Source organism: Eucyclogobius newberryi, unplaced genomic scaffold (assembly GCF_026437365.1).
Source record: "Eucyclogobius newberryi isolate DKJ021-1_F unplaced genomic scaffold, fEucNew1.0.hap1 SCAF_19, whole genome shotgun sequence".
Lineage (NCBI taxonomy): Eukaryota > Metazoa > Chordata > Actinopteri > Gobiiformes > Gobiidae > Eucyclogobius > Eucyclogobius newberryi.
This window is the reverse complement of record NW_027315823.1, coordinates 25,146,842-25,174,259: the sequence shown is the minus strand read 5'-3', so window position 1 is coordinate 25,174,259 and position 27,418 is coordinate 25,146,842. Positions and strand designations below refer to the sequence as shown.

The window sequence follows — 27,418 nt, the reverse complement described above, 5'->3', positions numbered from 1 at the left end:
CTGCAGGAAATAAGCGTAGCCTGCATCCAATTAATGATACGACACAATGCGACAGTGCTCAAAAACATGGATAGCTCAGGTATAAATCTTCTAAAGTGAAAGTCTCATCACTTATTTGTGGAACTAAGTAGAACACAGTGCTATTAGGCATTTTATTTGAGTTGCTTAGGTTTAAAGTTTTTCACTCCGTCACACCAAAATGGGTAAGTTCACAATTTTACATTTATGGGATTGGTTTTGGCATTTTTCCATTTTCATACCAGGACAAAGGTTTTGAGTCTCAAGGGTTGTCAAATTCTTAAACTTTAGCATGTATTTATGGCTGTTTTTGTGGAAATGATTATTATTATTTTTTTTTGTCCTGTAACAAAGCCATTTAGTGACACAGTGCTTTAGACTCTCCTCACAGCAAGACAGTTCTGCGTTCAATTCCCAGACCAGCCTTTCTTGCATGTGGAGTTTGCTTGTTCTCCCCGTGTCATGCTAGGTTTCTAGGTTTCAGGCCATTTACCAATTGAGAGTTGCAAACCTGGAAAGAGGAGTCTCATACCTGTTAAGTTTTGGGATAGATTTATTTAAAGGAACGTGCACATGAATGAACATACAATGTAAATATGCCAGAATTAACCAATTGGCTACTTTCTATCTATAGTCTCTGGCAGGTCAGGACAGGAAACAATATAGACACACACAGTACCAGAGGTAACGCGTTAGTTTTCTCCTAAAAATATTGGTGAAACTACGGCTGCTGTAATGTCCTGCAGCTTTGTCCTCAGAACAACTTGCAACTTTTACAGATTAAACTACATTAAGGCTTCAAGACGCAACTCTTTGCTCTAATTAAGTGATAAAGGCTCGCAAAATAGGCGCTAGGCTTTAGTTGATCCGTAACGAGAGAGAGAGAGGTGTGAAAAGACGCTAAACTTGTCCTCGCTGTGCGCATGGCTGGACACAGTGTAGGTGCGCATGTGACCTCGATTTCACGATTTAGCCATTTTTCACATCGTTGATTATTAAAGACCCAAATAAATCAAATTAATTTGATTTATCAGCCCAGCCCTAATCGTTACATGCCTAATCAATACTTAAACATACATTAAGTATAGGACGCATTACTTTTAAATGGTCTTGATCATCATCAGAACGATTATAAGACCAAATGGTACAATCAAAGAAGTCATTTAATTTAGTAATTTAATTGAATTATGATTGTGGTATCAGAATGGATATCAAGCTGTCCTTTGCACAAATTCCAGTTTTTAAATGTTTGATTGGTAACAACACTAATGTGATTACTGGCAAGGTGTTAGGGTTTGTGAGAGCTAGGCACAAGTTTGATTTTTGATTTGCAAACTTTGAAGATAAAGTAGGTAAGTGGCTACCCATGACTCAAAACTTGGAGATTGACAGGTAAAAAGGCTAATCAATCATTTCAATGCAATTTTAATAATACATGTCAAATGCAATGTGAATGTACAGTAGTAATTATTTTGTGACACAGGCTATATACCGTAGTGTAATTTGGTATATAGCCATGAAAATAGTACTGCTGATAATGTCCTAGTTGCAGCTCTATTTTGAGGAGTCAGACCAGCGCAGCAAGTTGAAGCTGCCTTTGGAAAACAATTGATCTCAATAAAAGTTCACAAAGAAGTGATCCCAGCAGTTCTCAGGCTTTAAGTGCACTTTTTCCTGAACTAGCATTGTATTTATACTTTATCAGCCTGATAAAGTATGGGTCTATTGTAATTTGTTCTGCAATTGTTTTGGGATGCTGATTTTTCAAATTTGGTTGTACAATATATTACCAATTTGTGATCACATAGCATCCATGAAGCCAAAAGTTTAAAGACTCTTAATTCAAAATGGTTCTCTACTGGTCAACTACCAAAACAGAGAACTGGATTACTTTTATAAAGTAGTTGCATAATTTTGAGAAATGAAATATCTAATTGCAAAAGACCTTTTTTAGTCCATTTTACATCCAGATTGATAGGATTAAAATTTAACTGCAGAGCTGGAAATTGTATAGCCTCAAGTCGGGTTGAGACGCTCTAATTAGTTCTCTATCTAATTACATAATTGCTCATTGCAATAACTAACTTTTAAATTGTTCTGTTATGCTATACAACACATGAACCTTTCACGGACTGTCCAGCTGCATCACCAAGCAACTATTTCAGAATACCTTTCAAAACAAAACAAATTCTTACTCAATCCCTCTCAGGACTAGAGTTCACCGTCTTTGGCTGCAAGGTGTTTATCCATATCAAAACCCTGAGCTGCCCTTCATCCCGACTCTTTAGGTTCACATCTCTTTCATGCCATGGACAAGCCCGGGTTGCCTCATTTCCATTGGCACTGCTACTGTTTTGTTAACCCAGAAAAGTTGAACCACGTTGCCTTCTTACTAGCCCTGATCCAAGCGCTTTTGTTGTTGCATCGGGCCATTGTAGCAGTACACAGATGAAGAGGACCCCTGTTGTCTGTGGATTATTCTTTTGTGTTGGAGTCACTGTGGGGGAGACGGGATTAAACGAGCAGACAGTGCATGGGGAGCGGACAGGAAGTTGCAGCATCCAGCCAAACATGAATAGTTAATGTGGACCTTTTTTGACTCTTTTATTGTGGCAAAGTTACTCTCATATTAGGGTTGTCAGAAGACTCGATACCCAGATACTAATCTGTACTAAAACTAAAAAAGAAATCACAAAATTTGACCTTTTAATGGTTATAGAAAGGTCTTGATCTATATTAGAACTAGTAGAACACACAATAAAGACGAGATAGTATGATTTTTTTAATGTGTTTGATAGGATGGGACGATTCTCTAGACTCGATGGTTCAATCCAACTTGCATGTTGGAATTGATTCTCACGTGTCCCTCCTTGCCCTCTGTGTTGTCATTTTTGGTGCTATATGAAAGTGTTAAAACCTTCCGTCCTTTCTCAGACAGAAGAAGTAAAGAGACTTACTGCTGCTATATTCTAACAGAGGAGGGTTTTATCTTTCTGTCACTTTTTATTTTACATAAATTGACCCAGGAATTTGGCTTTACGTGTCAGTAATGAAAGATGCTTGCAATTCACTCGCGGCCCAACTTGTGGCAAAAATTTTATCTCCGTAGAAAACAACCCGCTAAGAGACCTTTACTTGATATAATTGGTTTAGTAGTAAAAGAGAGAAGACTAGAGCTGTGTGTGTTGTTCGTTTATCAGGAGGAGGAGGAGGAGGAGGAGGAGGAGGAGGAGGAGGAGGAGGAGGAGGAGGAGGAGGAGGAGGAGGAGGAGGAGGAGGAGGAGGAGGAGGAGGAGGAGGAGGAGGAGGAGGAGGAGGAGGAGAAATAATCAAAACAAATATAATGCAAAATTAAATTATTAAAATGTTATTAATTTTTTTTTTTTTTGAATGTATTTATTTTTTTCATTGTGGTATGGAAATCAGTATGAATTATACAATATTTTCCTTTTTTGAAATGTTTGTATTGTGACACTATATAGCACAAAAAATATTTTCATACTCATTAACCATTTACGGCAACAACAAAAAACACAAAAAATGGACAAATTAATTGGTTAATTATGTACTGGCACTTCTCGTGGGAAATTTGGTTTCATCTTTTTAATAAAACAAAAAGTTGTTTTGCTGTTTGATGGTGAGATTTGCACTATGACCTAAAATAATTGGGCAGGGGTATCTTTTAATATAACAGAGGCTTAATCAAGCGTCACATTTGAGCATTGTTATGTTGAATTAGTGGTGAAATTGCCTCGTGACCCTTGATGGGTTCTCATTGTATTGACATGTCCTGCTGCAGTTTGGGAGACTCGAGACCTGTGCCTCTCCATCTCGATCCAAATGTGTATTTTTAAGGGGTTTGAATTTTTTGTCAAAATCCCTCTACAGATTTTTTTCTATTCACTGGGGGCAGTTATCCATTTTCCATATTTATCCATCAGAGAGTCCAAGCCTAATAGGCTTGAAGGTAGAGAGCTATGCACATAACTGTAACTACAGTTACATTGTTGTGATATTTGACCTTCAAAAATAAATTGCTTTTATTTCTGATTCAAATAATTGTGAAATTTTCCCATATTCAATCTGCTCCTGCATGTTCTAAGTTCTTTGTTGTGCGTGTGTCTGTGCAGGGAACCATGGGCCTCGGGGCTGGCCGGCCTTATACCCCGAATGTGCAGCAAAGAACCAGTCCCCGGTGGACATCGCAGACAAACAGGCACTGACTTCAGAGGAGTTCCAGGAACTAATGCTGGACAACTTCAACAAAGAGTCCTCCAACCAGACCACCATGAAAAACACCGGCAAGACAGGTACAACAACACACACATATCACAAATGACTAAAAATAAATAAATAAAAAGTGATTGTTTTCCTGCATTTAACTTATGTCACCCAGCTGTTTTCATCTAAGCATTGATAACAAATTAAAAGACAATTCCTCTCAATCATACAGACTGTCTGTTTTAAACCTTTTTCAGTATTTATCTGCAATAATTCCTAAAATGTAGAAGAACATGAAAACACCACCAAAGCACATTTCTTGCAGCGTGTGTTGCTATGAGAGCACACAAACACTTCAAGAGTAGATTTTCTTTCTGCTCTAAATGTTTTATCACATGAGAATCCAAAACAACAACCAACACATTTAGCCCAGAGCAAGATGACCTGAGATTATGTCATCAGTGGATTAAGCCAATGGATAGAAGTTCATACAAACATATGAAGCAAAATATGTCAATGATCACTAAAATAACAATGCACAATTTTCTAATGATGTAACATTTATTTTAGGGTCAAAATTAGACTACTGTGCACTGTCTGGTAAAAAACCCTTATAATTGGATGCAGTTTGCGAACCAGGAAGTGTGCTTTTAGCATGCTAGTTGTCGTTAGCGGTGTCCTGTCCCCTGAAAGTTGTGAAACGCATGAACTCGTCGTAGGGTATAAGATAAGATAAGATAATCCTTTATTGTCCCACATGGGGAAATTTCATTGATGCAACGCAGGTAGATACAGAGGTAGATACAGAAGAAAAGAACAGATCACTTATAGGAAGTCTGAAAAACACTCTCAGTAGAAGATCTCCTATAAACAAAAACTCCCATGGACAAAACCTTCCATTTCACAACAAGGGATGGAGGGGAAAAATATGGGATGATGGGATTACGTTAGGACAGCGAGGATTTCGTTTGGACTGCAAACTGTTTTAAATGAACTTCGGTTCTGTATTTTAGACTATAAAAATTGGATTCAGTGGTTTTAAGAAGAAAAAAAAAACGCCTTATGTAGCATCAGCAGTATTTTCATGAGGATTGGAGTTTATTGTTGTTTTTCCAGCTATTTCACAAAGCAAGGTGGCCTTTATCACAGACTTGTTGAATTTAAAAACACATGATATGGATCTGAGCCAGGATATGAAGCAGGCCTTTGTGGCATATTCAATAAAATCTTATCCATCCCCTAAAACAATATGGTATTGACAAGAATAATACAAACATGTTTTTTTAAAGTCAATTTGGGAGGCATAAAGTATAAAAATGTTGTATCAAACCAAAATGTCAAAATTATCTATTTTTTCTTCTTTTTTTTTACTTGTAGCTCATGCTTATTCAACTTATTTTGACTAATGGCAGGTCTCTCAATTTGTTGCCAAGATGCTGTCTTTTTATTTAAAGTCTAACTATAATTTTAATATTTACATCTGAATTTATTTTTAATGGGGTCAATGTCATGGTAGTAATTTTGCAAAGCCATCATCAGCACTTAATTTCTTCTCATCTCGCCCTCATTCATTTTTCGGACCATTGCTCAGTGTTTTGACCTGAATTGATCCAGATTGCCGTGGGCTCTGTTTGTTGCTGAGGATCCTGTCATTTTTGCCTTTGTTCATAATGAGAGTTGTTAGCTTCCATGACAACCAGGTCCGCTGGGACAGGCGACTCTGCTTTAGGCCGCTTATTTACAAAGATGGAAATAACATGTCGGTCTGTAATTTGGACCAATACACAGGAAATTCAACTGTTCTGAAATAAAGCACTGCAATCAGTTCCCTTGAGGCCTTCTACATCAAAAAGGTCAGATTGGACTTAGAAAATATGAAACGTGGGCTTTGGTTTGTTTTGTGCCCTAACCGTATTGTAGTTATAAAGAAAGGGTTTCTCAAAAAATAATCAGTCTGGCATGAAAGAGGACTTGGCAATATGAAGGGTTAAAACCATTTTATATGGAAATATTTTCAGTTGTTGGGATTGCAGTCGACTGAAGACATTCTTGGTCGACCAAAGACGCCCTGTGCATTGATGCTTTTGTACAGAAAGAGTAGTAAACTTTATTAATCGACCACCGACTGACTAAGTGACTAAAGACTTACAGCCTTAGAAGAGAATGTGGTGTAACAGAGATGTTTTGGAGATGAGATAAGAGTGATCAGATTGAAACTGTTTGAACTTAAAGAGCCTGACAGGAAAAAATAATAGAAACAGTGGTGTAAGAGTACTGAAAAGTAGTGCTTTTTACACTGACTGCAGTGAGATTGCCCACTTGGACTCATCATTCTACATCAAGCTAATTACAATTACATGTTTGATTTATTCTCAATTCCCAAACATTCTACTCAAATACAATAGTCAATATTATAATTTGTTAAAACGTTATAATTTGTGCTGATAACTGTTACGTCCTACGTCAGTTTAAGTTCTAATATTTTTAGTAAAACAAAATAGTGCAGTTTACTAGATGGCTTTATAGTCCTCTGGGGTTAGTTATTCCATGGTAACAAAATAACACTAGTTAGTTGATCAGGTTTTCCCATTTAAAAGAAGTGAAATGAAGTAGCACTTTTTATTTTGGCCCCCATTGCTGTACGGCTGAAGTGCTTTCCCTCGCTCTACAATGACACTTGACCTGTTTTATTTACCTGATGTCAATAAACATTTGGACAAACACTGGCCGCTTTGATTATTCCAAAGCGCGCTGGGCCTCAACATGTTCAACACTATTTAAAAGCCAATTTCGTAATTAAAAACTAAGCGAATAGATCTCGGCTTCATGGGGATTGATTTCACAGCGTTCCCCTGCGCCTTGACCTGCTTTAAACATGAGTTGATGGGCCGCCAATTCAGCCAAGCCTTTTCTTTTAACAAAACACTTCGCTGTGAAATTTTCAAACAACCACTTCAACCGAATTCATGAGAAATGGCGAGACCCCGAGAGACGTGTGCATTGATCATGGATTTACTTTCACACACACTGCTCTTCTCTCGCAGCCTCTGATTCAAGGTCTTTTTGGCTTAGTGTCTTAATTCCTGCGCTGCTGTTGGAGGGCTTCACATGCTCTCAGGGCCCGATCCTAATGGAAGTCTCCCAAGGCCAATGAATATCCCCTTTACTTGACTTTCGCCGTGTTGTTGCGTGGGATTACACCGCTCCAACAATACCAGCGGCATGGATTATAGGGCATCGCTCTAAAATGTGCTTTGTGTATACAAGACAAATGCACATTTCGGCTCAAGTGACAAGCTCGTCTTCGGTTTTCTCCACACAGCCTCATTATCTCTTTGAACAAGCCGAATAATGCACAATGCACCAATCAAGCATAACAATAAAGCCACTGACAGGTTAAGTGAATTGCACTGACTATCTCTTTAATATAGAATGGAATGTATATTATTATGTAGAAGAATATAAATGTTTGTGCTCAAAACTAAGTAGGTCAAATGGAAACTATACTATCTTTCTATAAGAACCTGTCTTCTTTTCTCCAGCAAATTCAATCAGAAATATTAATATAACTAGGGCTGCAAGGTTTATTATATTCAAATCACAAAGACTGCACGTAATGCCCACTGTAACAAACAACTAATCCTGTTTTATTTTTTATACAATACTTGCTAGGCCTGTTCATATTCATATTCATATTAAAAGATAAATTGTCAACCTAAAAACACATATATTTATAGTCCCCAAATTGTTCATTCAGTAACAACTGCTCACACCTTTGAGAAGATCTATTGTGCATTTTTGTCTGGTACACTTGAATATTAAACACATAGCTTTGGCATTTTGCAATATTTACAACATAATAAGAGACAAGCAGAACAAAGCACTGCAATGCCTGACCAGATGATGGCGCCGCCTATGGATATGTTTGCCAAAAAGGGTACTAGATGCATTTGAATGAGTGTTACCGTTTTCGAGGATTTTAAATGCAGGGCAGATTCTGTGCTGATTTAAAAACAGGCATTTCAAGAGCATTAATTCACATTATAACATGGTTAAAAGCTCTTAAATGTCAACTTTGCATAATATGCCTGCTTTAACCTTTTTCATTAACAATTGCAACAACACCAGTTTAATTTTAGAGATCTCCTCTTCAAACTCTAACAATTTGTCCTTTTGGCTCAGACCAATTCTTGTCTATTTTTTTCCTATTGCCATCTTCTGACACATAAGATGTTCACCTGTTAATATACTATATGTCATATGTTACTCACTCTACCTGTCAGTGATCATATTGTTGCATGAAGTCAGTCTTCCATCCAAAATGGTTTCTTCATTTGTGTGACTTCAGATGGCATGTTAATTCTCTGCTCCTCACCACAACGTCCAGCTCATCTGTCATCACTCCTCGCAGTTTAAGGACTTTCTTTTTTCTGTCTGCACAGATTGTAATGTTTCGCTCTTCTGCGTCGCACTGCCCCAAACCAACATGGCTCCTTACTTGTTGGAGGCATTGTCTGCCCATTTTGCTGTGTGTATTTGGCTGTATACACATGCTCGTTCTGGCAGGTTGCTTTGTGGCGCGATGAGGAGTAGGCGGTCCTTATGTGCCACTGAGGCCGGACTAAATCAGTGGAAAGCGCACTGGTGTAATCTGGCTAATGATGGCACAGGTAGATGGTGATGCACTGGGACTGTAAGGGCAGAATGCTAACATGAAAAGACTATCAAACATATCTTGTATTAGTTGACCTTTTAAACTGTGTGTGCGTGTGAGTGTGCGTGCGCGTGTGCGTGTGCGCGCACACACATGCTTGCACTTTATATTTTAAAGTGCTAGTAGAATGTTTAAGCTTTGTATTATTGATTTTGAAATGTCCTTATTTCTGCACTGGAAATGTTCTATTGAGACTAATACTGCAGTTTAGACTTATAATCATATTCATTATTTTTGCTTTGTTTTTAGTTGCCATCTATCTGAAGGATGACTACTTTGTGTTTGGGGCGGGTCTGCCGGGACGGTTCAAAGCCGAGAAGATTGAGTTTCACTGGGGCCAAGCAGACGGCTCTGCTGGTTCTGAACACCGCATCAACGGCAGAACATTTCCAGTCGAGGTAAGGTCATCAGGTTTTTATTCTATTATTGGAGGATGTTGGGTTTGAAATCACATCAGATTTTGTGGTGTCACTGAATAAAAGAAGCAGACCAATATTGTGTCCAATACAACACCAACCATGTTTAACTTTTATTTTATTTAATTGTTAACTAATTTACTATCCCAAATATAGCAATCTTTTATTTGTCACATTAAAACTGTCACAGGGAGGACTCCCGGGGTTGGCATAGGTGTAGACTGCCGCATTGTTGCGCCTCGCTGCCAACATCAGGGTAAAAAAAGATTAATACAAATATTATGTAGCCTACAAATGCTATGTTATAACTGTTACAAACAAATTGAAACCTTTCATAAAAATACACCTGCAAGTTAAGACTATTTATATGAAACCAGACATTCAAGCCGATTGAGGCATGGAGCTGGTATGTCAAGTTTCTACTTTACATTAATAATAAGATTAAAAGAGCCTTGACTAAAGGAGAGTGAATAATGGGTGAAAATGACTTTCTTGCTGATGGCAGTCAAAATGTCTCGATTTCTAAAACAATGTCCAGATGGCTCTCTTTGAAACCTTTTCTACCACAGACCATATAAAAAGGCACAATGAACTCTCACTTCATGCCTGAATCCATATAATCCCAGTAAAAACAAATCAACAATTAACAAAGTCTGTTAGCTACTAGGACATCATCGACATCAATTGATTTTGTTTTTGACAGGATAGTATAGTGTTAATTAAATAGGGATGAGAGGGGGAAGGACATTGCAGCAAATTGTCAAGAGCTGGATTCAAACTCACAACACTGCGGGTTGCTCACCCGCTATCCACTGGACCACGGAGAGGCATTTAATTGGTGAATAGTCTACCCAAACAATCTTGAGTCATAGTTCAAAATTGTGGGTCGTCGGTCTCAGAGTGACGTAACAGAACTGTCGTATGACCAGAGACGGGCTAAGATTTATCTCAAACCTGTTGGACATTTGTTTGACATCAATCTGTAAACACAAATGCACCTGATGTAACCGCAGAAGAGCTCCGCCTTGAACGAGACCTTGTCACAAATGCGAACACACCACTAGTCTTTGCTGTAAAACTCCAGTGGCTTTATCACTCGGAGCCTAGAGCCGAATATTCACGCAGACAAACTTTGGTCGTAGCCACAATTGATCATGTGAACCATTGCACAATGTGACTGTTCTGTCGCCTTTTAGTTCATCACCTCTTGTAATGTGACATTGATAAATCTTAAAAGAAAAATAGTGCAGTGGACACTCGGCTTTAAGAGTAATTTGTCTCATGGCACCACATATTTCCAACGCAAAAATACGCCCAATCAACAGCTTTGGTGACACGCATTTGGGCACCAAAAATGCAGGACAAAAAGAGATCAAAACAGTAATGAGTGTAGGGCTGCGCTATAGGGCAAGGTTAATCGGAATCAAAATCACAATTTTAATGGATACAATAAAGCAAATCGCAAAGGGTGCCATAATTTCCTCCACAAACAACAAAATATCTAATTCTGCATAAAATCTTATAACTATAGTTTAGATGTCAGAAAAATTGCAAATATATATTTTTCCCAAACTGTGCAGCCCGAAATATATTCAACCAAACTTCAGCCATATAATATGTTGAAAAATCAAAAGATTAGAATTTTCAGAGATTCCGTTAATTGTAATCATATTCTTTTTATACATGCTTATCGCTGTGTTAAGGCATTTGTGTTTTATCTTGAATTTAAGTTCAGAAATGACTTAATAGAACTTATTTTTCTTCATTGTTGTGTCAGTTTATTGATATATTTTTTTATTTCTGTCTTTGTTGTAAAATGCTACATTTTGAAAACAGGATGTGAAAGAGGCATCCCAAATGACTGCATTTGTTGGCGGCGTCCCCGTCTTTTTTGCTGAATGCCTGAGTAATTAGATTTATTATTGCCTCATCATTTGGTGTTCAGTCTTGTGTTAAAGGGCACAGCAATATATAGAGCCATTATAAAGCTGATGTACATATGGAGGCTGTGATGGTGAGTGGCTAAATAAGACTGCAGGGTTTTGTGTTAATGATCAGCTCAGCAGCTGTTAAAGGTACAGCCCTGCAGCCTTAAAATATATACACATTCAAAAAATGCAGTGGAAAGCAAAAAATGTTTTGTTATTAATGATTAGTAAAGTAAAGACAACTATAATTTCAAGGTGTACTGTTAGAATAATAAGAGTGAAAGATGGCTGTCTGAACCTGACACTAAGCATATAATAACAGCTGCACAGTCATAGTAAAGTATATCGGTGTAATCCCTAATTCGTCCAGGCCTGTTCCATTGTAGAAAAAGCTTCAGTTGTAGTCATCTGGACTCGGTTAGAAAAATTTGACGTTTCGACTCTCATCCAAGAGTCATTGTCAATAAGAGAATTTAGGTCGAGAACTCCGATATTTGTACTATTCTGTGGTAAGTCCAGCCCATTGGGAGGAGCCTTCCTGAAGTGGAAAGAGTTTTTTGTTTCAACAGAAACTTACCCTCTTTGTGTCTACTGAGCTAGACTATTCAACTCTTTAATGGGCTATTAGTCTCCCCTTTGTCTTTGTGAGACCCTGGCTCACCCACCCTGAGTACCTGATTGGCATCTAAATGTCCTGGTCCTCTACCTTTCCAGGGGTTCAGCATACCATTGTAGATTACAGGAAGATTGAATCTTAGCCCTCCACTCCTTTAGACAACACGAAGTCCCTGTTTATTTTAAACCAGGAAACACTTTAAGACAAAAACTGGTTCATCCTAAGGACAAGTTGCCGACTCAAAAACAGAGCAATGTAGTTTATTCGATCCAATGCAGTGAAGAAAGCTGTAAAGAACGTTACATAGGTGAGACTAAACAGCCTCTGCACAAGAGGCTCTATCAGCACAAAAGAAATACTAGTTCAGGACCTCAGAGTGCCGTGCATCTCCATCTTGAAGCCTCTAATCACTCGTTTGAAGACGGTGAGGTGAAGATTTTAAGCAGGGAGAAAAGATGGTTTGAAAGAGGAGTTAAGGAAGCTATTTTTGTTAAAAAAGAAAAACCTTCTTTAAACAGAAGTGGAGGGCTAAGATTCAATCTTCCTGTAATCTACAATGGTATACTGAACCCCTGGAGAGGTAGAGGACCAGGTATTTAGATGCCAATCAGGTACTCGGGGTGGGTGAGCCAGGGTCTCATAAAGACAAAGGGGAGACTAATACCCCATTAAAGGGTTGAATAGTCTAGCTCAGTAGACACAAAGAGGGTAAGTTTCTGTTGAAACAAAAAACTCTTTCCACTTCAGGAAGGCTCCTCCCAATGGGCTGGACTTTCCACAGAATAGTACAAATATCGGAGTTCTCGACCTTATTAATTCTCTTATTGACAATGACTCTTGGATGAGAGTCGAAACGTATAATTTTTCTAACTGAGTCCAGATGACTACAACTGAAGCTTTTTCTACTATAGTAAAGTATAGTTAAGTGAAAGGCAAAACCTGTTACATAACTGTTCCTCACTTTTATTTTGTTTTTATTGTTATATTACTCCATGCCACGGAAACCACTGACGATAATACAATGCATATTAAAAGGTGAACATACATTTAATAAAAGCTAAAAAATCCATAGAAATATGGATTCCTAATGTGTACTTGGGACTTAGCCTGGTTTAAAAAGAAACATTATGCCGACCGACCTTGCACCCAAAAAGTTGACTGAAAACGAAATCATTATTTCCTATTTCGTGTCTTTCTCTGGTTAGTTCTTATGACCAAGGATTTCCAAATGTAACTCACAGAGGCGTTTGTACGTTTATGTTTTACCTTATGTCAAGAGACACCAGGATGTGAAATTCACACCTGCTGACCCTCTGCTGTCAGCCATGGTGACTGAAGCTTTTCTATTTGGATGCAAGAATACAATCTCAGGTAGATGTTTCATAATCGCAAGGCCCCGTTCCTCATTTATCTTGTTATCATGCATGTCAAGAACAGTCAGATTGCGCCGGCCTGACGTATGGCAAAGATTGAAGATTCATGTGAGATGCCACGGACCCAGCGTTGAAGGATATTACCATTTTAGAAAAAGCTCAGCCCCAGCGCGAGATAGTGACGTATTCAAATGTAAACAGGACTTGACCTTTGCTTTGGAAAATGCAGCACAGAACATTCTCTTCACGCACGGCCAACAATAAGTAACAATAAGTATTATGTTGTGTTGTTTTGCCCGGATCCAGAGAAATGGTCACATTGGTGTACTTTTATATTATTCTTCTTATTAATAAATCAGGTTTCATGTATCCAACTTGATGCATTATTTCTTAGGGAGACGCAGGGAGGTGAAAGTGAACCCAAATGATGGATAGCTGTGGGGAATGTAGTAATATGGATCTACTCTCGCCGCCGGCTGTTTATCTGTTATATCCTGTGATATGTGACTTTTCTTTTCCCCCTACATTGGTGCCTTTATGTAGCATGGTGCATTCAGGCTCACTGTTGCTCCCTGTAAATCCAAATGTTTTCTTTATGTTTCTAATGATTCATGGTCACTGGCTTGATTTTCAGCCTGCTGAAGAAACTTTAGTGGTCTAACCTTGGAGGTGCTTGCTGCTTGCTCCTAGTATGTTTACATCAAACAGACACGCATTGTGATCGGATGTAAAATTATCCTTTTTTAAATTTTACAAATGAGTTGCATGCTGCCCTCAGTGACATTTTTATTTTTCAAGCATCTCCTCACGCACACAGTAATGATTATATCTAGTTATTCATTGGAGCCTGCATGATCTTGAACTTTAACACAGTTCTCCTGTTTTAAAGTTTAAAACCTTTGTACACATAATGCTTATGGTACGAGTCTGTTGTTGAGATCCTAATTTAGAAATAGGTCCCTGAAGTCCTGGTTTGGTTTGAACGAGTTCAGTCCTGATCAGTGATGAAAAGTAACATAAGAAATGTAGATATCATACTTTTCTGACTTTAAGCCACTACTTTATCCCCGCTCTTTGCATTGCATTTCATTACAATGGTGAAGTTGATTTATAGATTTTTACTGGCTAACGGCCACTAGGGGGCACTCTATTAGGAAATGCAAGCATTTGACACACTGTAGCAGAAGACGTCAGTGGACAGTGGTCACTGTATTTTAAGCTTCAAAATGCTGTGTGTTTTATTACAATCAGACTTATATTCACGGATAAATGAGTCTAATGAGGAAGTGAATCTAGAGCAAAGACACACGTGGAGTGCGGGCATCACTACCATGGACCATATTTTTGTGTAAATATCTTGTGTTACAACATAACACTCACTCGCTAAGCACGAGCTCGGGAGCAGATGATCCAGATGTAAAGACACAGACACAGGTAAATCAGCTCTCACAGAGTAATCAAGGACAGAGGGGACAGAAGGGACAGCTGTGATGTGTTTTGTGTTTGTTAAGCTTTAAAATGCTGTTAGTTTTCTCAAAATCCAAAGGCCGTGGCTGGAGAGCCGCAGCGCGGTCAAATGGCCGCGCAGTTTCAGGGACCGCGGCATTTCCCTTTATAGCCCGTTATAGCCTCATGGCTAACCCTAACCCGGGCGGTCTAAAACGGCGCTAAAACGCGGTCAAATAGCAGCGCAGTTTCAGGAGCCGCGGCATGCGGCCGACACAAAAATAACATGGCTTTTTCGGCCGTGCGCCGAGTGCAGACACTCCCAAATCCAAAAGTTCATTGAGAACTTTGTCTATTTAGCTGCCCCGTGGGCTGCGGGTGCGCAGCAAGAACCCTGGTTCAAAAGACAACCGGCGTACATATAGTACATATAGTACATATAGTATTTAAATTTCTCATGTTAAAATGCGGGCACCTGTGGCTTATTGACAGGTGCGGCCCGTATATGTACAATATGTACATGTTTCTTCGTAAATTTGGTTTGAGCGGCTTTTATTCAGGAGCGCTCTATAACTCAAAGTACGGTAGGAGTAAAATACAATTTTACAGTGGCTATGTTTTACTTTTATTTCACTACATTTTAGACCAGATTTCTGTATTTTTTTACTTCAGATTTAAGTTGACAATATTATTGTGTCACGTTTGACGTTACATTATCATTATTGTTGTTACTACTTACCTAGCTATCCCTATTTCCTACTAACTGCTGAAAGAGCTGGGTTTATTTTTGCTGACATCTGGACTTCTTTCTTGGAAGTCCAAGCTTTGAGAAAAACATGTTTTGTGTTGTTTTTAAAAGGCTCCCGATGACCAAATTCTGCACAATTCATTATCATGATCACAAATTCACTTTCTAAGAGTTCTCAAAATCTGTGTAAATTACTTTTACTTTTTGTAAAGTACATTTTTAAAGATTTTTTATTTTAATATAATAATATGAATCATTTATGCATTGCAAACATCCATCCATCCATCCATTTTCTACCGCTTGTTCCCTTTCGGGGTCGCGGGGGACTGGAGCCTATCCCAGTGACTTCGGGCCTTAGGAGGGGTACACCCTGGACAGTGGCCAACTTGTCGCAGGGCTAACACAGAGACATAGACATTACAAACAGTTCACTCTCACATTCATTCACTAGGGCCAATTTAGAGTCACCAATTTTTACCTAACACATGCATGTCTTTGGACGGTGGGAGGAGCCGGAGAACCCGGAGAGAACCCACGATAACACGGGGAGAACATGCAGACTCCATCATGTGATGTTGGTCTGGTCCGGGAATCGAACCCACGATCTCCTTCTTGGGAGGCAAGAGCGCTAACCGCCTTTGCCACCGTGCACCCCTCGTGCAACCCTTCACTGCAGAACATTAGCATAGCTTTGCCAGTTATGGAATAGTAAGGAGCGTAAGCAGAATGTTCAAATGTCCAATACCCTTGCAGTATAATTTATGACAGGACTATTTCTTTATGTTTTAGTTATTTAGGCCGATTTGATCTTGGTCTTACTGTTTTTGTACTGATGAAAGTTCTTATGCATTTCTTTTCTAATGTATTTTATCCTTTGGGTTTTGATATGACATGATAATTTAACCATTTATGGTCTTGGCAACTAGAGAAATGTTGCTGTGGAATATTCAAAGTTAAGCTCGAAACTGCAATAAATCTATGCAGTCCAAACAAGGACAGCTTTTTACAAATATCCTCTCATATGGTCTTAATTTGTCATTACAAATACAAGTTGTGTTACAATTGTTGAATATTAATATTCAGACGCGTAAATCATCATCAACAGGGGTCTTTGGGATTAAAATCCCAAAGACATGACTCAAATCACCAAACCTTCATTTCTAATCATTCCATGTAACAATTTTGCTGACATGAGTCATACATTTTGTCTGTGCTTGGTGATCTGCCGGATGGAAAACCAAATCTATTGGACCACACTGGCAGACACTCCAGACACTCTTTCCCATATTTATGTGACGGGTGTCTCCGGGATGGCACATCGCTTTTAGATTGATTCTTTCCCTTGTTTGACCGTCCCTAGACTTCAGCGCACTATCTTCCTTTGCACACGTCTGTGCTGAGTGTATGTATAAACAAGAAAGGGTTGGTTGATATGATTTCCCCCCCTTGGCTAGGTCCAATTTAAGCTAAGGAGTGTAAATGCTGCTTCTCAAACCATTTCCTTCTGACCAAAAGTTTCAAATGGAAATAAAAAATGTAGATAAATCTTAGACACCTTTCCTACCCTTGAGTATAGCACATTACTTTGTTTCAATTGAGTAAGACATGTCGGTATCATGAGGGTTGTGTTATGATTTTGAGAATTGTTTTTATTTTCTTTCATTCCCATTGTATTACATGCCACAATTTCTGAAGTTTGTGACGAGCTGTATTAAATTGTTCTGAATGACAAAATAAAGCCTGATAACAATTACTATTAATATTATTTTGGACTGTATATATATATATATATTTTCTTTATTTTTTTACTTCTTACAATTATATTGTGACCTGAATAATCCCAAATGACCAATCAATTAAAATTGTATAACAAAAATGTATGTAAAATATGTGTGGCGAGATTGTGGGCCAACAAGATCTGCAGATTTTTGGAGATTGGGGAGACCAATTATTATATTATATTACATACATTACATACATACCTACATTTTACATGGAGAAACGTTGAATGTTCACTGCAGCTCTGTATTTTGTGGAGGAAATAAAGGGTAAAAAGAGGACATTTTTGCCTCCACAAAACCTACTTCTCACTCCAAAACCTCTTTTATAACTTTCTTGTTTTGCCTCAATATTTTGGTCATCTGGGGAAATCATGCTAAACACGACTGTGCTTAAATCAAACCTGGGGATGCAGAACGACTTTCAGCTTTGGAGTTTGCCTTCACTTTGTACTAAAGAAACAAAATGAAGAAAGTAGAAAGAAATGAACCGATTTCAGACGACAACAGCGAAAAAAAAAGCCTGTGGACAGCCTGGTACGTGTGCGCCGTGGAGAAATCCCTGACAAAATGATGAAGCTTAAATTAAATGATGTTTTCCTGTCATTACTTTCCACCTGTTCGTTGCAAGCAGACGTTGTTTATCGCGGCTTATCATTTCCAAATTTGCCTTTACATCAGTCACACACTAGGTGCTTACAGATCGCATCCGAGCAAACCAAACACGCATAAACATGTCCATAAAGGTTTGAGAGTACGTTATGTCCAGCACTTAACTCGCTGTCTCCTTTTTTCAATAGCTTTTATGTCGAGATGGCAGAGACAAATGAACTGCCGTTATTATTGCGAGAAGCTTTTGGCAGCAGTTTATAGTTTTAGTGGCTGCTATGAAACGGTTTGATAATTGAACGTCACTTTTTTCTGAGGCGTTGCAGTGTGCGGGTCACGTGAGGCAGTCTGAAAGAGTAAATGAAGCCTGGGGGGGTGCGCATAATTGGCTAATGTAGTTAATAACATCTGAAGGCTGATGAATGGCCACTGCTCTTTCTTGCTGAGTTCTCACACAACAAATTAGTCCATTAAAAGCTCGGTTAAAGGAACTCTGAGAGAAAGTGATTAACCCAAATTATCTGGATAGAGCCGCATGAAGCTGGTGCAGGCTGTTTTGCTTGTTTACTGAGTCTATTTGCATGCATTGGATGGTGAGTCATTAAGAACTCTTGGGCTGTAAGATATAAGACCAATATGGAATATCAATTGTGGCTCTTGTTCGTGATACGCCTCCTTTTCTTTGTGGTACCAAAGGTATTCATTTATTTATTTATTCCTGGTTTCGTTTTCGGGTGCGTTCACCAGTAGCGTGCGTTGACTTTTATGGATCAGCAAGCAGACGTTGTGTGTTTATCAATATTTTGTGGATAAAATTTGCACGCAAAAGTGAAAAAACTAACATGCATGAGTGAGGTCTGCAGACCTCTCAAAGAAGATGCATCGGATCTTCAATATCCGTACAATACAACTGTCCTATGTTTAAGTCACATTTTCACTTCCTCAGATTCAGCTCTAGGTTCAGAAGTGTAGAACGCTGCAATTTCTAATGACTTTATGTTGTTTACAGGAATAATAAAGGGTTTTTTGCCGATTTGAGAACTCAAGCGACTGTAAGTCCCTTTTTTAAAGATGCGCATGCACACACTCTCCCCCCACCCTCCTCTTTCCAAGAGGCCGCCTACCATAGCACGCAAGGAATGATTGACATATGGGAGAAACACTCGGCTCGCCACACCACGAGGAAATGAGACTCGGATTGCTCGCCAAAAATCCTCTATTATTCCTTTAAGCGTATTGCGATACACATCTCTGTATTGATACACGTATTGCCAAGAAGTCCATCACAATATCAATATATTGAGCACAGTCCTACTTCAGCCAAGCTTCAGCAAAAGTGAGGGGAAGGCGGACTTATTTGGATGTATTTTGGACCAATTTAAATACAGTTGTGACACTGTCATTTTAGATTTTATTGGTCAATCACTGCTTTCCTTGATTGCCCTGACTGCACGCCACTGGCATTCACAATATACTTTTGATGTGAATCAATCAGTTTGCCTGGCTGGTTTGGTTCATTTGGATCATTGTGAACATGCAATCAAACTCTGAGCCGGACCAAAGAAGCGAACTCTGGTCGTGTTGGAAAGGTCCATCTCGGTCCAATTGAATCAAACTCTGGTGCGAATCATCTGAATTGGGAATACAAATGAACCAGCGAGCGGAACAAAACCATGAACTGACCCTGGGAGTGACACGTGAGGCTCAAGATCTAAACAAACTCCTGTGTGAGATCGACAACGGGACAAATGAGACGCAGAAAGATGTGAAAGTAACAGAGCATGTCAATATAACTAAAATATATCACCATGTGATTAATTACAGAAATAACAATGTTATAAAGCAAAATACAGCTGGAATAAAACAAAGTACTGTATTTTCCGGATTCTAAGTCGCACTTTTTTACATAGTTTTGGCCTGGGTGCGACTTATACTCTGTGCAGTAATGTGTGTACAAGTAAAATCGGAACAAGTTAAAACTACTCAAAAAAACGTTGAGGCTGCGTTCACACTTTTGCAAACTGCATCAAAATTGGGACTAAAGCGAGGCTAATCCTGGAACTAAACCTGGACTGGAGCAGGACAAAACCAAAGTCTTCAACAAGGACGATGTATGAGGTTTGATCGCAGCTTTCTCTTCAGCGCACAACTGTAAACTGAACTCAATGCATGTGCTTTTGCCGTGCGGTGCCTTGTCTGGTGTTGAAGAATAGACCAGGCACTGCTGTTTAGAAGTGACACACAGGAAGAAGAATTCAATGTATTTAGTCATTTGGATTGAGTCCATGGTTTGGACTGGTATTTTACAGGTATGTCTACTGTGACTTTCTGCATTTGTTTTGCACTGCCATTTCAGTGAGCGCTTGTCATCATAATTTTCTTTTGAAAAAAGAAATGAAAGCTTTAATTAAATCAACATGTAGGACCTTTTTTTATTGGCAATTAACTCTGTTTAGAGACATGAAGGGATTTTTATTTAGAGAGGTTTGCGCCTGTGGGATGATAGACGGCCCCAATTGCTAGCTTTAGAATCATTTGCTGATCCTAATCAGAGACACCATAATATCTGCTTTGAAAGGAGAGGAATACATGTTTCAAATATATCCTATGCGTGACAGGACTAATTTATTTTCTGCGTGCTGCATTGTACTTACACAGCCACAGCGTGGATCTGTGGTGGAGGATTTTAGGTAATGATTAGAAGGGTATTATTCTCTCTGATCTGATCACTGAGAAGCGGTGTGCTGTGCTCCTGACGGGCTGCGCGTTTTGAGGACACCCGGCTGTATTTCTCCAGCATCCTTGGAGTGGCAGAGCACAAAAAGGAATGACACAGATTATAGGAGATTTATGGCGGTGGTAAATACAGCCTCTTTTATGCCCCTCCAAAGAGCTTTTCATCAGCTCCTTAGCACTGTGTCCGGGTGATTGATAACACGACTTGGGCCTCTCCTTGTCCGTTCCTTGAGCTTAGCTGTTTATTTACATTCTGCCTTTTTTTTCCTCTCACAGATGCAGATCTACCTTTACAATTCGGACGATTTCGACAGCCTCAGCGCAGCCATCAAGGAGCGACGCATCATTGCCGCCATGGCCATTTTCTTTGAGGTAAAGCTGAGAGGTTTAACAGAGCCATGGGACACTAAGGAACATTGCCTGTCTTTTCCCCTTTGTACTGCAATGCTTTTAATGTGAGGGGATTATACATCTTTATGGAAGGAAACCATACAAAGAGATGAAGACAAATGTACAATACATTAAAATTGATGCAGTTTTCAATTATTGATTTATTTTTTAGACTGCAGTCGTCAAAAAAAACATTTTATTGAAATCTACATACTCTGTAGATTTGTCAGTTCCTCTCATCCTTCCGCCGCCCAATGGCATTCAGGCTTAGGTGACTTGGTGACTCTAGTGAATAAATCAGACTTGTGACCAGCTGCCCATAGCCTGTAGTTGATTGGATAGGCTCCGGCCACCCATGACCCCAAATTGGAATAAGACGGATAAGGATTTCTAGCTCTCAAGCTTTGTAAATTATACATATTGTCACTGCTCTTTTGTAATCTGGATATGCATGTCTAAAACGCTGCAAAAGCCCTTTCCCAAGTTTGACATCAACATTCCCAATTTGAGTTAAACCACTCCAAGACGGAATGAACCGTGGCGAGTAGAGAGCCCAGGATGTCCCCGTAATTTTCTGTTTCAAGTAAGTGTGAGATTAATCCCATGTGATCAATAGCAGCCTCTACTGGACTTAATGGTACGCGGGCCAGGGTCAGCTCTCCAGCAGAGCGAGGCTGGAATGGGGACACAGGTGTTTCCAATGTAGGTCTGCTCTTAGACAGTGATGGACCGCGCACGTAAGCAGCACCTAAATGCCTCCGCTGGATCCTGACAGCCCTATTGCTTACTGCAATTAGCACCATGGTACACAATCCGCTGAGCTGCAGTTTACTGTGGGACGCTCTAAAGCCAGCACACACACGTGCTGAGATTTACCAGTTCTAATCAATGGATGGACTTCTTTGGATGCTCCCCAAAGGCCTATTAATGGCCTCTAAGGTGCGCATATTATCCACATTCAGCATTCATTCCCACACAATTATTCTCCTTTGACTGACCTGAATTAATGTTCGGCAAGGGAGAATAGGTCCCCATGTCCCAGCACTGTTTTGTCCAGCCTTGTCTATTAAGTAGGACATTGGGAATAATGTAAAATATGGAGCTAAACAGTAATGGTGTGTTGTAGAGGGAGTCATAAAGAGACTTAAAAGGTATCCACCGGTGTTCCCTGGAGACAATTTAGCTTTAGGCGTATAATTTTGAAGTTTTGCAGATTATTCCGCTTTATTATACCAAAACTGAATCTTTGGGGGGGCGTCCAATTATTTTATGTTCTATAAGAAACTTTCATTGTTTTAGGCACTCCAGATGTAACTTAGACAAACTTTATTGATCCAAAAGGGAATGTACTTGGGCACAGTAACTCACACATTACAATACAATAACGAGCAATTCATAATAAGATTAATAAAAGTAAGAGGTGAGAAAATTCAAAACAATTAAAGTAAAGCAAAATACATGGTACAAATATTCAGATTAAGGGACAGTTTTAAAGATGTCACCTGTTTTATAACTTTAAAGGTGCATTGTAATCTGTACTTAATCCCCCTTTCCCTTAAAGTAGACCTAATTGAAAATATATTACAATTAAAGACCGACCACTATGGGGTTTTCTACCGATTGTTTTAGAATCCACAGCAGCCGATGACCAAAAAATATAATGAATAAACAATATCTGCTGCTATTGTGGGATCTCTTTGTAAGAAAAATTCTGATCAACAGCCATTTGATGACCTGAACGCAAATTATATCTCAAACAAATGCACAAACAAAGCATCTTTACGTGTGAATTCCCAGGCTGTCTGCTCGAGTTGTGTTGACACTCACTGATTTGTTGATATTGACCCACTTCGATTATTATGTCAGATTATGGCGTTCGGCCCTGTAATCTCTGTGTAATCCGTTTTTCTCTGGACATTTTTCTTTTTGCAGCTGGGGCAGAAAGACAATCCAGCTGTGGAGCCGATCATCCAGGGGCTGAAGGGAGTCGTCCATCACGGTGAGACACACAAACCAGCATGATTGCAATAATAGTACAAGTAATAAGACCTTTTTGAAACAAAAGTCTTTGTTCAGTGTGAGAAAATTATATTATTATTATTATTATTATTATTATTATTATTATTATTATTATTATATATATAAAATGTGTTTATGGGTAATATTAATAAACCAATCCACAAAAAAAATATATTGTATTAGTTTTTCATGTATGAGCACAAATTTAAACCACTTGATTCCATCCAAAACGTTCAAGGTCAATGTTCTAATGCTCTTGCTGTAATGTCAATATTTTTTGCCGTTTCATATATGAATATTTTTGATTAATCACATCTTGCACTGATTGTTGGCTAACTTGTTTAAAAACATGAATAATTATAACTGCCTTTTACTGTTGCGGCCTGATCTGTCCAAATACTTTAATTAAAGCACCTATAATTTGTATTTATGTAGCTTTCATCTTTTGCTAAACTTTGAAACTTGAAACGATCATTTGAAATCCCAATTCTGACAGATTCCTGACAAAGATGTTTTACATTCACTCTAAGGTGGCGGGATTATGATAAATATCACAAATTAGAATCTAAATGAATGCTATGAGCTGCAGTTAACTTCAAAAGGAGGCAAATTCAGGAAGATACCGCCTCCTCTTCTGCGTTCATAGACCTCCAAGGAGCGCCGCTCAAAGACACAACTATTAATTACATTGGAGTATCAATTAGAGAGCACAGAAGGTTTATTTTGCTGTGCATGTAAACATTCACTGTGCACATTTTATGTTCATTATGATCTTTATGTTTAAGATGCACTCTATGCTACGCTCATACTTTATCACAAATTGTTATGCGTTACTGCTTATATGGCCATAAGCATCTGTTTTGGCCTTAAGTGTGTAATTCTTCACTGTATCTAGGGACTTGCTGGTTTGTTTACATGGATATGAACGCCTTGCTTGACTACCTGCTGTTGGCACTTTTAACATTGCAAACTGAAGGAGCATATCTGAATCTGATTAAATAATATCAAGGTTGGTCGCGGTGCCTCTCCTGGGGGCTGCTAACATGTGATTTTGTGCGTGAATCACTGATGATGATTAACAGGAACTGCGGTTTGAATAACAATTATTGATTTGCTGGATTAGCTGATTAACTGGACTTACCCACTCATTTTAAGAAGATGAAAAAAAGGTTTGTGTACTTTGATTTGTATCTGAACCATTCTCTTTTGTTCAAACAGTTTTTGATGGGGTGGTTGACATTGACAAAAAATAATATTTATTCATTTGTATTTCAATAACAATATTCAGACATTACAATTGCAGTCCAACATGTGTTAAAGCATGTGATGTATCTGTGATGTAAATGTGAAATATCTGTAAAATGACTCTCAAAAGTGCAGAAAAATCCCCCTATACTTACTCTACAACCCTATAACGGCCTACAACAGGGCTTCGGATTGTGTTTATTTTTATGTTCAATCGGCTCTTTTTGCAGCAGTTTTTACTATAAACGATGTACTGGATAATACAATGTTGCATATCTTCAAAACACCATTCGCAATATTATTTAAATGTGGATACAAATCCCACCTCTACCCAGCTAACATCACAAAGCTATTTTGATGTTTTGATATTTTGTTTTAGCTTTGGATCTATGTATATTAGTGTATGTAGTGTATGTGAAAATGTAAAGCTCGATTTAGATACTAGGGAAAAGGCTTGATACTGATTCGGATGTCACCATAATGGCAGAATAAAAAAAAACAAGAGCAAACAAAATGCCCTAGCATTTTTAAATTCCCTAATGTGAAAATATTTTTCCACAGTTAATAATGAGGGAAGCTCTGCTAAGTGCCTTAATGCTTTTTTGGACCAATATCATTAGCTAAACAAACCGGTCTCCAACAAAAACTTAACTGCTGAAACTACTGCACTTCCTCTATTAATGCGTCTGTCCTTAACACCAAGGTTCACAGGCAACCTTTAACATGATATTGAGATAATTGGAAGTACACTATGTGATGGTGAGTTGCTCGGATTAATACGATTCACTGATTATGAGCTGGGAGGCCATTTTCCAAGTGATTTTAATTTCACAGCTGCCAAAAGAACAGCAAAGCCTAAATATGAATGTGATGAAGAGTATTGCTTAGACTATAGCCCTTTATGAAGCCCAATCTGTCTCTGGCTGAGTTTGTATTTTTACCCGTGCGGCGCGTCCCTCCACAGATGTTTGCACTTGCACCGCACAATCTCTCATCTGCGCGTGCGTGTGGCAGAAGTGGTCTCTCTCTTTTTTCTTTTTTTTTCACGGTAGGGTGGCGTTCTTCCTGTTGGCTGCTAAACGCTGCTCGCCTCCTCCCTCGTTAGAATGGTTTGGTTTTCCTCAAGCTCGTTATCCCACCGTCATGCATCCATCAGCATCTCTCTGGCCTGTGAGCGATAGGGCACGTACGCTTGTCTGCGGACCCGGAGGAGAAGAAAGCCTGTGAATACTCAATTTGAGGCCCAGTGTCTCAGTAGTGCTGCCATCAAACACAAACCACATCCTACTCCTGTGCATTTTAGATAAGGGCCAAGTATTATTTTTAGTCAAATGTTAAGTAATATCATTTTTAAAGTTTGGTTCCTGGTGCTTTAGTTGGACTAATTGACAAAACATCTACTAAATTGTGTGCATAATGTTTTAATAACATTCTCTACAGGTTATTTTGGCTTAAACCAGAGTGATTGGCCAGTACAATCTCACGCTGCATGTGACATCATGTGAATTTGCCCTGATTACAGCACATTTCAAACATCTGGCTTTAGGAGTTTGGAGCGTTAGACCTGTCAGACCAATCACACTCAGACTGAAAATGGCGTTCAGATGGAAGTCGAAATGTCTTGATTTTAAAAACGACAACCTTTTTCTACAATACTACCAATCACACCGTTCCTTACACCTCCAGACCCTTCTCCCCCATAACCTTCTCCTTAAGTCCTCCATGTCCAGTATTGTTGTCACGATAGTGAAATGTCAAACTTTATACTCTATGCTGGTTGTGATACCACAATGATTAAAGAAGACACACGCAGTATTCTGGAAAGGTCACATTTTGTCCTGTTGATGTGATTGTTATATTTTTTTTCAGATGAGTATCTAGTTTTGATACAAGTTTCACTATTGATTAGTATCTGATTTTCAATATGTTTGATAACTCTACTGTCCAGTTTAGCAGCTCTATTTGAAGTGCGGTTGTGGGTGGAATTTAGATGGTTACTCCGAAATTGAAATGTGTATTAAGTAACTTTTCTGGTGGAGGAGAGCTTTGTGGTACAAATAGTGTCTGTTATCTTATCTTTGCCTTGAATGTAGGCCATAGTTTGGCGTTAAACTTTCGTATCTCCATAGGAGGCAAGCTGGTGCCACTACCAAATCAAGTTACAGGTCAGCTCTGTGGAGAGATGACTTGACTCAAGAATGAACTTTTTTTAGACAATATAGACACCTCAAAAATATAATAAATCAATGTATTTATTATTTTAGATTGTATTTTATTTTGTCTCTTTTAAAGGCCAATTCAAAGAGGCTTTCAGTATTAAGTTCCTGAACAAAAACGATACAGACTTTTGACCAAAAAAAGTCTTCCTTCAAAGTCTGAACTCATACTTTTACCCACAAAGGATTGGGGACCCCTTGATTCGAATTTGATACATTTACACAGCCATTACAACAGGTAAAGTTATAACATCTCCATGGAAACAAGCAGATGACGTACCACCCTCCAGAAAAGTATCATAGTGCAACCTTAAATTGCTCCACAATTTCGAAGCATGATTCAGCTGTTAAATCCAAACAATTGCCTTTTGGGTTACTTTTTTGTATTGCTAATATGAAGTTGCAGTAATCCTACTTGAATGCACTTTTTGGATTCTCCTCCCATCAGCTGCTTTTGGCTGTGACATCACTCCAGGCTTCATCTACATTTCCCATCCACAATCATAGCGAGTGAACACTGACTTGAAGTGCCCGTGGAGTGTATGCAGAGTGTGATCCCTGTGTCCTGTTTGGTTTACACGGCTTTGCCCTGAACCAATGTGGTAATCATTGAGATCCGTCGAAATCCCGGCAGCCTGCGCCACAGTTGTTACATGAAGCGGTGCGGGATGCCACCCAACAAGAGATCAGCTGTCTGTCTGTCTGAGCTGGCCATTTTATCTGCCTCTTCCCCTCTTCCCCATCTTGCTCTCTCCCTCTCCCCACTCCCTTCACTCCCCTCTGCGCAGCCCATCTGGGAACACTGATCTAGGCACGGTGATAACAACTGCTGAAGCCTTTTAAATGTTGCCACCAGCATTCCTCTAGATGGTGCAGGCAAGGTTGTGAAATGCCACTGGGACTGTTTAAATTGAATGACCTTGTTGTTGGTAGAAACATAGCTTA

The 27,418-nt window shown here is 39.0% G+C and overlaps 1 protein-coding gene across 2 annotated transcripts in view; it reads left to right on the top strand.

Annotated features, from left to right (window-relative positions):
• ca16b (carbonic anhydrase XVI b) overlaps positions 1 to 27,418 on the top strand; it is a 158,675-nt gene that overhangs the window by 96,963 nt on the left and 34,294 nt on the right. For both annotated transcript variants that reach the window (XM_072452422.1, XM_072452421.1), the window contains exons 3-6: positions 4,149 to 4,328; positions 9,203 to 9,351; positions 20,880 to 20,975; positions 22,926 to 22,992. In XM_072452422.1, coding sequence (XP_072308523.1) covers positions 4,149 to 4,328; positions 9,203 to 9,351; positions 20,880 to 20,975; positions 22,926 to 22,992 — 492 coding nt within the window. The remainder of the gene's footprint in view (positions 1 to 4,148; positions 4,329 to 9,202; positions 9,352 to 20,879; positions 20,976 to 22,925; positions 22,993 to 27,418) is intronic.